The sequence below is a fragment of the Cheilinus undulatus genome, linkage group 12 (assembly GCF_018320785.1).
Source record: "Cheilinus undulatus linkage group 12, ASM1832078v1, whole genome shotgun sequence".
Lineage (NCBI taxonomy): Eukaryota > Metazoa > Chordata > Actinopteri > Labriformes > Labridae > Cheilinus > Cheilinus undulatus.
Window position 1 is genome coordinate 40,025,260 of NC_054876.1, and position 13,729 is coordinate 40,038,988.

The window sequence follows — 13,729 nt, forward strand, 5'->3', positions numbered from 1 at the left end:
TTTGATGCATGCAGATAAATACGCAACATGAAAAATAAAACGGTTATTGATTCTTGACTTATGCATATTTTTAACGTTTTACTGGGTAGTTTTTGTAAGGTAATCACTCACCGTTGATGACTTCCTGCCGTTTGATCTCCTGAGGCGTTAAACTCGCCAGGACTCCTCGGCTGACCAAACTCTGCCAGTTCAGAGGATCCTCCTCGCCTCCCTCCACCTCCCCTCCGAGGTCGTCTTCACTCTGGATGTCAGCCGAACCCACTGCACACTGAACCTCCATCCTACAGGGACAGAGGTTTGAGATGGCTGGTCTTATAGCATGCATTGTTTTTTAAGCTATTTTGTTCCAAATGTGTGAAATCTGAAGTTTTAATATGTCTCAAGTGATAGTAAACTGATTATCTTTGGGTTATTGGAAGAAGTTTGTATATTATATTCAGCAAATCAGTTGATAATGGATGAAAATAACCGTTGTCATGTCCGCTCTTGTACACTCTGTACTAAATCAAGATGGATTTATCATTAGAGATTATACCTTGCAACTAAGGAGAAACATTTTAGTAGTACCGTCTCCAATACTGGGTAAAGACAACCAATATTTGTCATTAAATTGTAAGTTATATGTGTGCAGCATTTGCTGACCAGTTTGTGAGTAAACATAGAACAACTACTTCAGGTTTCATTCTTGATTGAATGCATTAAAACACAACGAAAACCTGAAATTCTCCTGGTCTTCTTCCTGTAACTGCTCCAGATTGGAGGGGCTGAAGTCAAACTGAGTGCTGAATGGACTGGAGACGCCGTCCTGGTGGTCTCCAGTTTGTAGACCATCACTGAGTCTGGGCTGAATGCAGAATGGAGACACGTCTGAAAAGAGAAGCACAACAAGGAAAATAAGATGTTTAATACTCCAGAGTATATCACAGAACTCTTCAAATAATATCTGAATATGGTAAGGAACAGAAGCAGGTGAATCTTACTGGAGTCTGAGTCGTGCCCGCTGGTGTCTGAGGCTGGACCTGTGGGTGAGCTGTGTATTGGAGAGGTGGTTGAGGGCAGAGACAGGATGCTGGTGTCCGAACTCTCGCTGAGCTGATTTCCACGAGTCCGTCCAGAGTTTGCAGTGGGGGAGTCCGACTGCTCGGGGATGCCAAAGGTTGGCTGAGGGAGCTGCTTTGGTGAACGCTGTTTGTTCATCTCCACGGCCTTACCGACTGAAAACAAACGAATGAGCATAATAAAAATGCATCATATTATCACATATAACCGACCTACTCCACCTACTGAGCCACAGTCGCCCACACTATTTAATATTCAGATTTTAAAAACAGTTGATCCTGAAAGGGCTATTCATTTGCAGCTCAACATGTCCACATTAGTACACATTTAGGCCTTTTGTTATATATACGATCAGCCTTAATATTCACAGTTAAGTAAGATCTTTTTACAGGTTTGCAGAGGTTTGAATGTCCACCAGGCTAAGTAGCACTCAAACATTTGAAACAAAGATCTTAAGGGTTTAAACATTCTTCTCACCTGAAGTTGAATCCACTCTGCTCAGACGTCTCGGAGGCCCGAGGATGTTGGGAAATCGAGGCTTCTTCACCTTTTCCTCACCTTCTTTCTCAGGCTTGATACTCTTCTGTTTTTTTAAAAAAAACACAGCATGTTGGAGAGTTGCATCTAAGCCTGATCTTCAGACCATTTAAGTGAAGTTTCATGCCAGTATTCACTTAATTTACTAATTTAGCTCCCCATAAAAGGAAATATATATAAACTGTATATATAAAAGGGGGGAGGGATTATCATACTGTGACAAAATCTGCTAAATAAACTTTTTTGCTCTCTAACATTATCCATCCATATTGCCAAGCACTAGTTCATGTTCAGGCAAACATAATTTAGTACAATGCATTTGTGTATTCTTGAGGAATTTGTGTTATTGTGCATGAAAGTATTTTGTACATATACACCATGCTTATGCAGACTTTTATGAATTTATAAATATAATAATTAATTTCTGGATAACATAAGGAAGATAATCCAAAAGAGATGATCAGCCAAAAGGTGAGGATGCTATTGCGACACAGGTATTGGAATCACAGGTACCTATTTTCTATAAAAGACTAGTGATTACCAGTCACCATACTTAGATGTCCATTTCATGAGTGTTAGCAAGAAAATATTTAATGTATTTTTTAGTGTGAGATCAGACCTTAATTTTGGGTAGAAAATTGATCCGTGCTCGTTTATGTTCCAGGCCACGCGGCTCCTTCACCTTCACCCCGAGGTGCTTCATGTAGGTCAGAATCACATACTGCATTGTTTGGCTGCAGGGGAAAGGACACACAAACACAAAGAGCTGATGATCAGCATTGTAATGAAGCAATATTAAGTACATTTACATGGTTCAGGGCAGAAGAACATTTAATGATTAGAGCATTAAAATTTTTGGTCACGATTAATCTCAGGATTTCTGTGATTATTCCTACCTTTTTGTCAGATTTTGAAATTCCACTTGTTTTGCATTTAAAACAGTCTCATTTTGGATTTTTGCACTGACTTCACCTTAGGAAAACTGACCTTCTGCTTAGACACAGTCCTGCTTTTACTTTGAAGGAAATAAAGGAACGTAAGTAGATAGAAGCTAAGGATACAAACTAAGGCTACAGAAATAGGAACTTGTGATGGATTGAAAGGAAAATAACTGAACCACGAAAAGGTAAAAGTCTCATAATACAAGGTGAATATGACTTTTGACTTGTCAACTGAGCTATCTGTAAGTTTTTATAAAGAGAAATGAGACATTGAAAAGCAGTGGTGGACTCATTTATATCATTGTGGCTGCAGGGAGATGTTGCAGTGGCTTAACCAAACGGCATGTATTATTCAGAATATTGTTGGACTAAATCCCTTTTTTCTCAAAATAGAAAAAAAAAAATTACATAACCCCTCATATAAAACTATAATTTTTTTAGATAATCATGCATGAATTCTACAACTTTTTAATACTATGCTGAAAACTGTAAGTTATTATGTTTTTAACTACATTTTACATGTTTTGTAAAGAAAAAAAAACCTATGTAACACAAACTAGTACATGTCCTTATTTATAGGGAATTTGTTGTTACTGGTTGCTGAAATTTACATAGCTACATTTTCTCCTCTTTTTCTCTCTGTGAGTGGAGACTGAATAGTAACAGAAACGCAGTTCCTGTACTGAGGCTGTACAAGAACACAAGATCAATAGAGGCTACCACACCAGGCAGGACCTAAGATGCAGACTTGGTAAAGAAGCCCCTGAGACAGCACATCACATTACAATGTAAGATACTGGCAGACAAGGAATACATGGAATGGCACAACCAGGTAGCTGGCATAGTGTATGGAAACATCTGTGCCAAGTATGGCCTGGAGATACCAGGGTCAAGATGGAAGATGCCTCCTAAGGTGGTCGAGAACAAAGATCCTGTGGGACTTCCAGATCAACACGGACAAGATGGTGATGGCTAATAAGCCTCACATAGTGCTGGTCGATAAACATCAGAAGACATACATGCAGCAATATCACATGATAGCAACATTAGGAAGAAGGAAGACAGGCGTACCAAGAATTGTCTAATATCCTACCCAGTGTTGTTCATAGTATTATTTAAGCACTGCATCAGAAAGTAGAACAGCCATCATATTGAAATTCCTGCCTTACCACTTCTCCTCTTCTGTGGGCTGTGACGTCAACCTGCAACAGACGACTCAAAGTGAGCACACAAACAGTCACAGAAGGGAAATAGGAGCTGATTGTATTCGTGTACGTGTCTCTGTGTTTAAGAGCGATCAGGGACTCACAGGATATCCTCGATCTTTGACAGGATGTGTTCAGCACAGGAGCACTCTTTTTCTAAGGCCTGCTGGTTTTCTCCTCGCTCCAAGTCCAGCTTCGATAGCTCGTCTTCAGCCAGGGTCAGACCCATGCTGCGCTTCTGTCTGCACACACATGAAAAAAAGCATGTTAAAAACCAAATGAGCAAGGCAGTGAATAGGGTTTTAAACCTCTTGCTGTTCTTTTTACTTACATATCAGGGCTGCTTGATTAAAGCAAAATCGTAGTCATGATTATTGTTTTATTGATATTGAGATGCCAATTATCAAATGTGATAACTAATCCATTTCACAAAAACTGCATCAGTGTGAGAACATCAGATAATTCTTTAAATGTGTTGTATTTCCTACAGGGGTAGCTTGAACCATAGAACAATTTCTACAGTAATGCATTTATTGTTAGGATATATTTTATTAAAAAAATCATAACCCTAAAATGTGCATTTGAACAAGTTTATTCTCAGACTAACTGGAGTAGGTGCTGTCTCTCTGCTCCTTACTTAAATAAAAGTGAGAGCTGTTTTGGTGGAAGGGTGGATGCACTTAATCTACCATACATGACAAAATCTATGGAAAAAACAAGCTCAGTCATTGTTTAATCTTCGTTATCTTGTTTCATGATTAGAGTAAGTCACAGCTGTATTTGAAAATTAAATTAATTTTATTGCCAAACACTATAACCGGTTAAAGATTGCTTCATAAAGCAAGAATAATATTTGTCAGAGAGTTTAGAAAGATGTGTAAATCTTACCTAAAGTCTTCCAGGTTCCTGTACAGGTCTGGTAAGAGTGCATCCTGTAACGTCTGGGTGTACTGTTTGCAGACGTCTTCAGGTATTAACTCCAGCCTTCGCTTCTCTGTGCAGGGACACACAAACAATCCCAGATTGTCTAATCCCAACTCTTAACCCTTACAAGTTAAAAATAGCAAAGACAAATCTTCCTGGGGAACAAAGTTCACCCATGATCAAATCAAACAAAATTCCAAAAGCATTAGAGTTATTTGGAATGACTTCATGTGATATTTCCTTTGAGTTGAGGGTATTTTTATCCCTTACCCAGCTCTGCTGCAATCGTCTCTGGCACTGGTACTTTAAGATTCTGGAAAATAACAGGAAAGGAAGAGGCTTGCATCAGTTAATATGCAAACTATTCAATGTGGCAGAAAATAAGTCTTTAAAAAAGGTAACTAAAATACATACTGCTGTTCGGTCCAAAAAAAGCGAGTGAAATTCAATGAAGAAGCGTCGGCTCTCTTTGGAGCTGGTTTGCTTGTGCATTTCAGCGTAGAGATAACAGAGCTGAAAGAGGAATAAATGCATAAAGGGCTTTATATTGATCTCAATATATTTCTTTTTCATCTTATTTAACATAAAGAATATAAAGGTACATATAAAATACAGTATGTTTCTGATCCATGTTGGTATTCCACAAGGATCTATTCTTGTGGAATACCATTTCTCTCTTAATCCCATGGTTTCCCATTTTTGGCACAGCTTTGTGAATCTATCATAGCACCAGTACTTGAGAAACACCTATGTTTCCCGAAGTCTGTTAATCCTATTTACAATGACATTCACCCCAAATTGAACTATCAGCAATAACTGGTGATCAAATAAAAATTGTTCAACCATGCAAAAGGCATCAAACAATCAAAGCAAAGGTGATCGCTTCCCCTAGTGCCAAAATGTTTTAGAAACACTGCAAAAGTACCGTTTTGGAGTGTGGCGGACAGGGCCATGTAAAGTGTACAAAATACCCAGTAGTGTGCATTTCCAGTGGACAGCATGGGACAAAGTGCCCTCCTGCATGTCCTTCCAGAGGACAAAGCATGGTTAAATGCCCAAAGGGTGGCCTTCTCGTGGGCAAAACATGGTCAAAATCCTTTTAAGGTGCTCATCCATTAGCCAAAATGTGGTTAAGCACTCACCAGGGTGCTCTTTCAGTGGACAGAACATAACAAAGCGCTCTTTAGGGTGTCTTTCCAGAGGGCAAAATAGGTAAAGGGCCTTGTGGGAGCCCTCACAATGGAAAAACCTGACAAAATGCCCTGATGGGTGTTTTTCCAGTTGACCAATTGACAGAATGCTCTCTAGGGTACCCTTCCAATGGACTAAACATGGTTTAATGTCCACTATGAAGCCCTTCCGGTGGAACTTTTGTAAAAAAGTGCCCTTTATTATGTACTCCAGAGGACAAAACATGATTAGGGTGCTCTTCCAGCTGACAAATTATAAAATGCCCTCTATGGTGCATCATTCCTTTTGTATCTTTGTGAAATAAATAGGTGACTAGCGTATAAAAATTGTCTGTTCTATTCCAGAGTATAGGGTATATCTTTTTTTTTTTTTTAAATCTTGACCAGTGTTTATCTTTCTTAATATTTCATCTTATATATATGGCAGCTTCTGTGCGCTGGTGCCCTACTGCATAGCACAGGTGCCCTTGCTTCTGCATTTCAGTGTAGAGATAACAGATCTAAAACAGAGCTTTCTACAATAGCTTTTATTGTTCCTATTTAAATACTCTTTAAATAGACACTTTTTGAATCCCTTGGCATTAGGAAATTATGCTATCCACAGTAGAGTACTTTGGAATTGCACAAAGTTCTTGACAGGTTTGGTACACAAAAAATAAAGAAAGAAGTAGCATAAAGAACTATGTAGGTGTGTTTTATGTTGGTATGGTTCCACAGAATGCTAAGCACATTAGAAGCATAGGTATCATTATAATAACTTTGTCTTAAATGAGCATGTTTGCATATTTACCAAAGGCACAGGGTCAAACTGTGAGACCACATGATGGAGGAAGACTGCGAGGTGAGCCGGCCGAGACTTCAACAAGTCCAAACTCTGGAAAGAGCTACACTGTCCATTAATCTGACAGACAGAGGGAGAGAGACTGATTAGTTGTATGAATTTGCAAATCATATGCAAACCATTAAAAAACAAATGCAAAATTGAAAATTAGAAACAACCAACTCTCACCCAGGTTTTTCAGTTAACATCATGCCCATTAGTTTGTTAAATACCTGCTCTTGCTGAGAATCAAAGTAGTCATCTTCTGCTCCGATGATCTGAGGGTTGAGGAGGTATGGAGGGCCACCCACAACGCACTGGGCATTTAAGTCCTGAGAGACACAATACTGTAATATTATGCATCAACAGTCAAAACACAAACACTGCAAAAAAACAGGAGTTTCATTTCAACAAGTAGAGTAATGCTAGCAACTAAATGTGTGAAAATATGTATGTTTAAAAGATGTCCAGAGTTCACAACATGAGCGCGCCAACAACATAAGAAGTGTGTAAAGGGTTAAAAAGGAAGCAAAATCACAAAATTAATCTCAGAATTTCAATCGTCAATTTAAAAAATCTCACTTTATTGCCATATTATGAATTTAAATCTGCTTTTGCTTCATTTCAGATTTTTGCACAGAGACTTATAAAGTTTGTATTTAGTGTGTCCATTTGTGAGAGTGTTTGTTACCGTGTCTGGGGTCTCCTCAGTGTCAGGCGACGGGCAGAAGTTGAGGCCGTCTCTTCGGCTGATGTCGGGGCTCTGGCAAGGCGTCTCTCTTTTACCAGGACTCTCTAGAAGCGGGCTGCTGAGGATCTAATAAACACAGACAGAGAGTGCACATTATTACACACAATGAACAACACAACACTTAGGCCAAATTGATTGTTTAGTCTGGTGCTGAATACTGGGAAATCCCCTGAGATTGAAAAGAAGGACCATTTCATCCCTATTTATAGAAGTTGTGATAAAACAGATTGTTATTACAAAGGAGTCTGTGCCAGCAGCATTTTCAGACTGGCTTCCTGATGTTTGTGAACTTCAGATCAGAGTCACTCTTGATCGGCAACAGCACCTGATCCTTGAGGTTTGTTTTTTTCCTTAGAGTTGTACTTGCAACACAAAAAGTCAAAACTGTTATAGAGATTACAGAAGTTCACAAACTGAGAATATTTTTTAAACAATAAATGTCTACCAAGAAATAAGATACCAAAATCTTTCTTTATATGATTTAGTGATTTAAAGCCAAGCAGCAACCTTCCAATGCAGAAGTGCAAAAAACTGCAGTTCCTCCAATGTCAACTCGTGACCATAAAATCTTCCAGGAGTCTGATTAACACCAGTGTAACAAAGCAGATTTTGATTTAAGAAATACACGTACTTACAGCCTGATTTACAAAAGAGTTTTGGTCTTTATAGATCATCTTTATTAACATACACTATATGGGGGGCTTTATTTACGAAAGTCATCCATTGTGATATTAAGGCAAAGAATTTGGCAAAAGTTTGCAAAATTAGGGGTGCAGCTGGTCTGACTGACCAGTTTAACTTTTAACAAAAATGTGACAAAAATGTATGTTAGCCTTTTTTCTGTGAGTAGGACAAGACAATGATGGTCTAAAAATAGATCTTTGATCATAAATAAGCTCTGACTATGTTATGCTTGTTAAAAAGGGACCTACCACTGAAATCAGCTGGATAAATGCTCATCAAGGAACTTTATAAGACATTTGATAACACTGTGATATGTTCAAAGACAGCTCAGTAAAATGGCTACTCATCATAATATTCATCAAATTCCATGATGAAAAGACAATTTTTTACACCTTCTATGCCCCCCTCTCTATAATAAATTATAACATGATATATGTACACCTATAACTATGGTTATGCAGCATTATAGGTGTGTAATAACACATTATTAGCACTCATGACATGGCATTTAGTTCTAAGTCATTATGGACACTGGCATTATAATTAGTTACGTTACTGTTACAAGGCATTATAAATAGTGATGAATGCTTTTAACTATGTTATACAGCCTTGTAGGTGTGTTATAACATATTAGAAGTATACTTAAAATGTGTTTTAATGCATTATAGAGAGGGGCATAGAAAGTTTTACCAAAAAGTTTGTTTTGGTAAGAAACTTTTCTAACTCAAATGTTTAGAGGTGAAAAACTTTCACTTTCTTGGCAGTGTTAAACAGACATATAAGCTGGACTACGAATACATTGTTGTCACATCTTTAAACCAAATAACAGAAAAATAGGACCATTGATATTATCCATAAATAGATAATAACAATGGTAGTATCAGTGGTGCGGTGTATAAGCCATTTTGCTCAATTCATGGTTTTTATTCTGCTATTGCAGCGATTCAAAAATGCTATTATAATGGGAGTAAATGGGTCTTTTTAAATCAGACACTTCAAAAAAATGAATTATGCATCAAAATCAGTTCTGTTGTCAATCTTTCACACAACTTAGTATAGCCAGAAAAAGACACTTCAGCCCCTTATTATTTAATATATAGAAGATAACTCACTTTTTGTGTCTGATTTTAATATAAAACAGCAACACCACGCATTCAGACTGGCATTTAAGGGGCAAAAATCTGGAAAATAGTACAATATTTTCTAGTTTTAATCAGGACTGAAGTTGATTGAAAGATCTAAGCCAAAAAAGGGGGAAATAATAACCCATTATATATTTAGAGCTGTTTTCGTTTGGCATTTTTTCCATATCTGGCTTGTTAGTGGGCGAAATTTTAGATCTGACACTACAAAAAAACAATAATGAATCAAAATCAATTTTGTTGCTAGTCTTTGACACATCCAAGACTATGCTTGAAAAAAACAAAACAGTAACCTGATATTTGTTTTCTTGTTTTTAGAAAATACCTCTTTTTTGTGATTTCTTTCCTAAAAAATACAAGGGTGACTTCTTGCAGTCAAACTGACATTTAAAGGTATTTAAAATTCCCAAAATATTAAAATATTTGGTAGTTTTTGACAAGAATGAAGTTGATGAAAATTATTTTTAAAAAATTGAGAAATAAATATTAGATTTTTTTTTCCATTATCATGTTTCTCACAACGAAAATTTTTGTCCACAGATGGCTTATTTGGGTAGTAAATTTGGTGTGCTATAGGCCCTTTTGAAAAATGGATTTGAAATTTTAAAATTAATCAAGAAAACATTTGCAGAGATACAGACAAAACTGCTACAAAATAAAAGTGAAAAATTCACCATTTTGGAGAAAATGTCCAGTGATACGGGACAGTAAAAGAGAAAAAAGTTTTGACTTTAAAGAAGGAATAAAATTAAAATTAAATAAAAGTTTTTAACTGACTAAAACTTTAGTAACATTTTTTGTTGTTTTTGACTAAATTGTGACTAAAACTACAGAGGTTATAATGACTTAAATGTGGCTAAAACCAAAAGTTATTTTTGTCCAAAGTCCAAGACTAGATCCTAAAAAGCCCCCCAAAATACCTTGACTGACAGGTGGGTGCATTGTGGCTGCATGCCAAAAAGCTAAAGGCCCACCTCAAGTCTATCATTGCTTTTGACTTTGATGACTGAAGGTTAGTTTTTAATAACATTTCCAACATGGTGACTGGTATCTTTTAGCTTTAATATGCCTCTTCAGAAACCAGTGGATGGCTTCATCTATGTATATTCAGTCTATGATTAAAAAAAAAAACAAAAAAAAAAACACAAAAAAAAACATAGAAAGTTGTGAAATTTGTTCATAGCGAGGAGTCTGAGGAGCCTAAAACCATTCATTTCTTGCAGTTTTGCTTGACAAATGACTTGAAGCAGCCACACTCAGACCACAACAACAGCCTGGACAAAGCAGAGTGCTGTTGGGTAACGCGGTTCACCACGCTGAGGGCTGCAGTCTGTCATTATACCCACAGAGTTATTGTTGTTCAAGAGCCCGTCATTACTGCTGTCACCCTGCGAGGCCGGGGTCTGCTCCCTCACAGGAGGCCCACCGTCTCCCTCCTCAGACGCTGTGGCTCCATCCTGAAACACACAAGTATGAAGGGTTTTTTTCACCTTTGATCAGTTACGATTAACTCGGGTGCTGTAGACTAAAGAGGCTGCAGTGACCTGAGGTAATGTGAAGGCTGCAGACGTGACAGGACAGAAGAGGATTAGTTCATACTTCAGAGAAAAATGTCATCTAAGGTGTCACTAACAATATTGATTACATAATGCAGCACGTCTGTGGGTCTGGGCAGACAGGAGCAGTAGTTCAGAGAAGAAAAACACTTCCTGGACTGCACAGAAGAAACAGAAATAAAGGCAGTTTGACTGGACAGCTGAATCAAATAGGCATTTCATTGCACTGCAGTGGGATACATATTATATTTTTCATGAAGAATAGAAAAAACATAATTGATGATTTAATTGCTTAATGAAGTTTTATGAAGTCATTCTATTCATGCAAGAAATTTTTAGATAATGTCTCTCACAGACCAAACGTGAGTGGTAGAATTAGATTTTTATGCTCCGTGTATCTGGTAAATGTTGAAGCCTCAGGTGCTTATTACTGTGTTTTGCTTACATAAAATCTTAAAATCTATTCAGTTATATCAAAATGCAGAGTAGCATTTATACTTTAATTTTAAAAACTGACTTATTTAGTTTTAGTTCTGTTCTGACCATGATTATACCTTCTCTTTAAATCCAAATGGCCCATTTATTGAAGTTTTTTAAAGTACATTTTTCTTTTGTCCTGATGCGTTTGTTGTCTTGTATGAAGCACTTAATTAGAAGTTTAACAAAGAAAGGTTAAAATATGGAAACACTGAAAATATTAAGAACACAAATGTGCTATGTAAGATCAGTTCAGAGGTGCAGGTTTGTCTCTGATGAATGTACTACACCTGTAAGGCTCCTTTGCTGAGCTGCTCCTGCAGCAGTGAAATGTGCTTCTTTGCCTCCTGGATCTCCTTCAGTAGTTTGGGCTGAGGGTTTCTGCTGTACTCCTCCTCCTTTACCTTTAACACAAATAAATCCCAAAGAAGTAAAACAGATATTATCCACACATAAAAAAAGGATTGTTTACTAGTTTCTGAAGATTTTTTGACTCAGTTTTACATCAAAAGTGTTCCAGTTAAATTACTATATAAGTACAAGGTGATTTTTTTTTTCTATAGATGTGCCATTCAAACAAAAAAAACCCTACTGACCATACATTAGAACTGCTTAATTTTGGTTTAAAAAAATCATTATCATGGTAATTTTTTAATTGTATTAAGATCAGAGCCATTAAACAATGACTATATTTTACCATTCTGAACCGAGGTAAATATAATTCTCTAAATAACTAAAACTAAAATGTAAAAATCATTTCAGTGAACTAAAACTTAATAAAAACTAAGCTTTAAAAAAAACTACCCCAAATTATGTTGTGTGCTTACAAAACTAACTTAAATAAAATACAATTAGGGAGAAAATCTCCTTGGCTTTAGTTTTTGACAGCAGCATAATTTTGGACATGAACACCCAAGCCTGGAGAGAGTAAAATGGTCTGATTTAACTGGATAAAACTTCACATAGTAGTTACTTTTTGGCCTTGAGTTGCATTCAAACTTAAGTTTTCAATAAATAAATTGAAAAGTGTAAGGTGGATTTCTTGTTCTTTTTTCAAATAGTATGATTTTTACTTTTTCTGGCCCATTTGGGTCTTGCCCCTGACAAGAATCCCATGTATCTAAAAATAAATACATAAAACTAACACAAAAACTAATAAAAACTAAACTAAAATGAAGCTTTTTTGCAAAACAAAAACTAAACTAAACCAACAAACCAGCAATGAAAATAATGAAAATGTAACCGAAATTTAAAACAAAAATGAAAAACAAAAATACAAAATAATAAAAAATCCCAAACTATTATAACCTCTTTGAAAACAGGCAATAAAAAATATGAATAAGCGAAAAAAATAATTCTATAAAAATAATTTATAATCATAAATAAATAACTTAATAAGAATTAACTATGTTTTGTAGACTGTTGTGGTACTCGTGTGGACAAAACACAACAACGACCATTGAGACATTTACCATTAATGTCAGAAACCACGGATAAAAAGAGTTTAGTTTCTCTGAATCAAACACAAACCTGCAGGTCCTGTTGCTCCTTGGTTATCATCTTCTGCAGTGCGTCGGCTTTCTGGCTGTGTGTGGTTTTGTTCTCATCCTAATACAGGAGACAAAGAGGGAACACAGAGCCAGACTGATCACTGACTAACACATCAGGCAATTTTTCTAACACCCAAATGTGATTACAGAGAGTTTGAAGTCGACACGGTGGGAAAAGAGAAGTCGCGAATGATCCAAAAAAGGGGAACTTAAAAAGGTCATATTAAATACAAAACATGATCACTTTGATTAAGCAACATTTACATTTGTTTCTACAAGTATTTGAACAAAGTGTGAAAAACATTGTGCTTTTATTTTGAAAGAGCAAATGTTTTAAAGATATTCCAGATTTGATGAGACCCATCATTTCCAGTTTGCAGTTCAGTGTCAAAAGAGGACAAGTAGTTGACACAGTGCAGCGGTTTTGGCGAAATCTGTCTGTAATGGACTGAAACGTCTAGCCTTATTAAAAATAATGAGCTGCATGTGTTTATGCAGACAGATAAGCTGATATCATGAACCTCAGAGTTAAAAATAACAGCATTTCAGAGAAGGGAAGTTTCAGTTCAGCAGTGAGACACAGCAGAAAAATGAAACACATTTAACATCCCTAATATTGAATAACAAAACGACTTCCTCAGTGTACATACACGCTGCCCTGTAACTGTTTTTAATCTGCTTTAACCTCAGATTATAAAATCACGACCCTATTGTTTGATGTAAGACGGAGGGTATGAAGGAAGTACACCAAGAATAGCCTTAAAAGTTACAATATGTCAGTGTTTACATCTGTGTAGACAAAGACCATCCAACATGTTCAGAGGTGTACATTTTTACATCCAACCTTTTGCTAACCATGTGTGACTTTATCATCGTCATTTTAGGTGTATTAT

The 13,729-nt window shown here is 36.6% G+C and overlaps 1 protein-coding gene across 1 annotated transcript in view; it reads right to left on the reverse strand.

The window, feature by feature from the left end:
• The window catches only part of arhgef12b (Rho guanine nucleotide exchange factor (GEF) 12b), a 65,817-nt gene that overhangs the window by 11,295 nt on the left and 40,793 nt on the right, over positions 1-13,729 (reverse strand). The window contains exons 7-22 of the mRNA XM_041801134.1: positions 12,817-12,894; positions 11,577-11,690; positions 10,600-10,710; positions 7,368-7,493; positions 6,910-7,008; positions 6,647-6,757; positions 5,081-5,179; positions 4,937-4,979; positions 4,631-4,736; positions 3,847-3,984; positions 3,707-3,739; positions 2,216-2,330; positions 1,537-1,642; positions 981-1,214; positions 717-867; positions 112-281 (exon numbers count right to left, since the gene is read on the reverse strand). Coding sequence (XP_041657068.1) covers positions 112-281; positions 717-867; positions 981-1,214; positions 1,537-1,642; positions 2,216-2,330; positions 3,707-3,739; positions 3,847-3,984; positions 4,631-4,736; positions 4,937-4,979; positions 5,081-5,179; positions 6,647-6,757; positions 6,910-7,008; positions 7,368-7,493; positions 10,600-10,710; positions 11,577-11,690; positions 12,817-12,894 — 1,834 coding nt within the window. The remainder of the gene's footprint in view (positions 1-111; positions 282-716; positions 868-980; positions 1,215-1,536; positions 1,643-2,215; positions 2,331-3,706; positions 3,740-3,846; positions 3,985-4,630; positions 4,737-4,936; positions 4,980-5,080; positions 5,180-6,646; positions 6,758-6,909; positions 7,009-7,367; positions 7,494-10,599; positions 10,711-11,576; positions 11,691-12,816; positions 12,895-13,729) is intronic.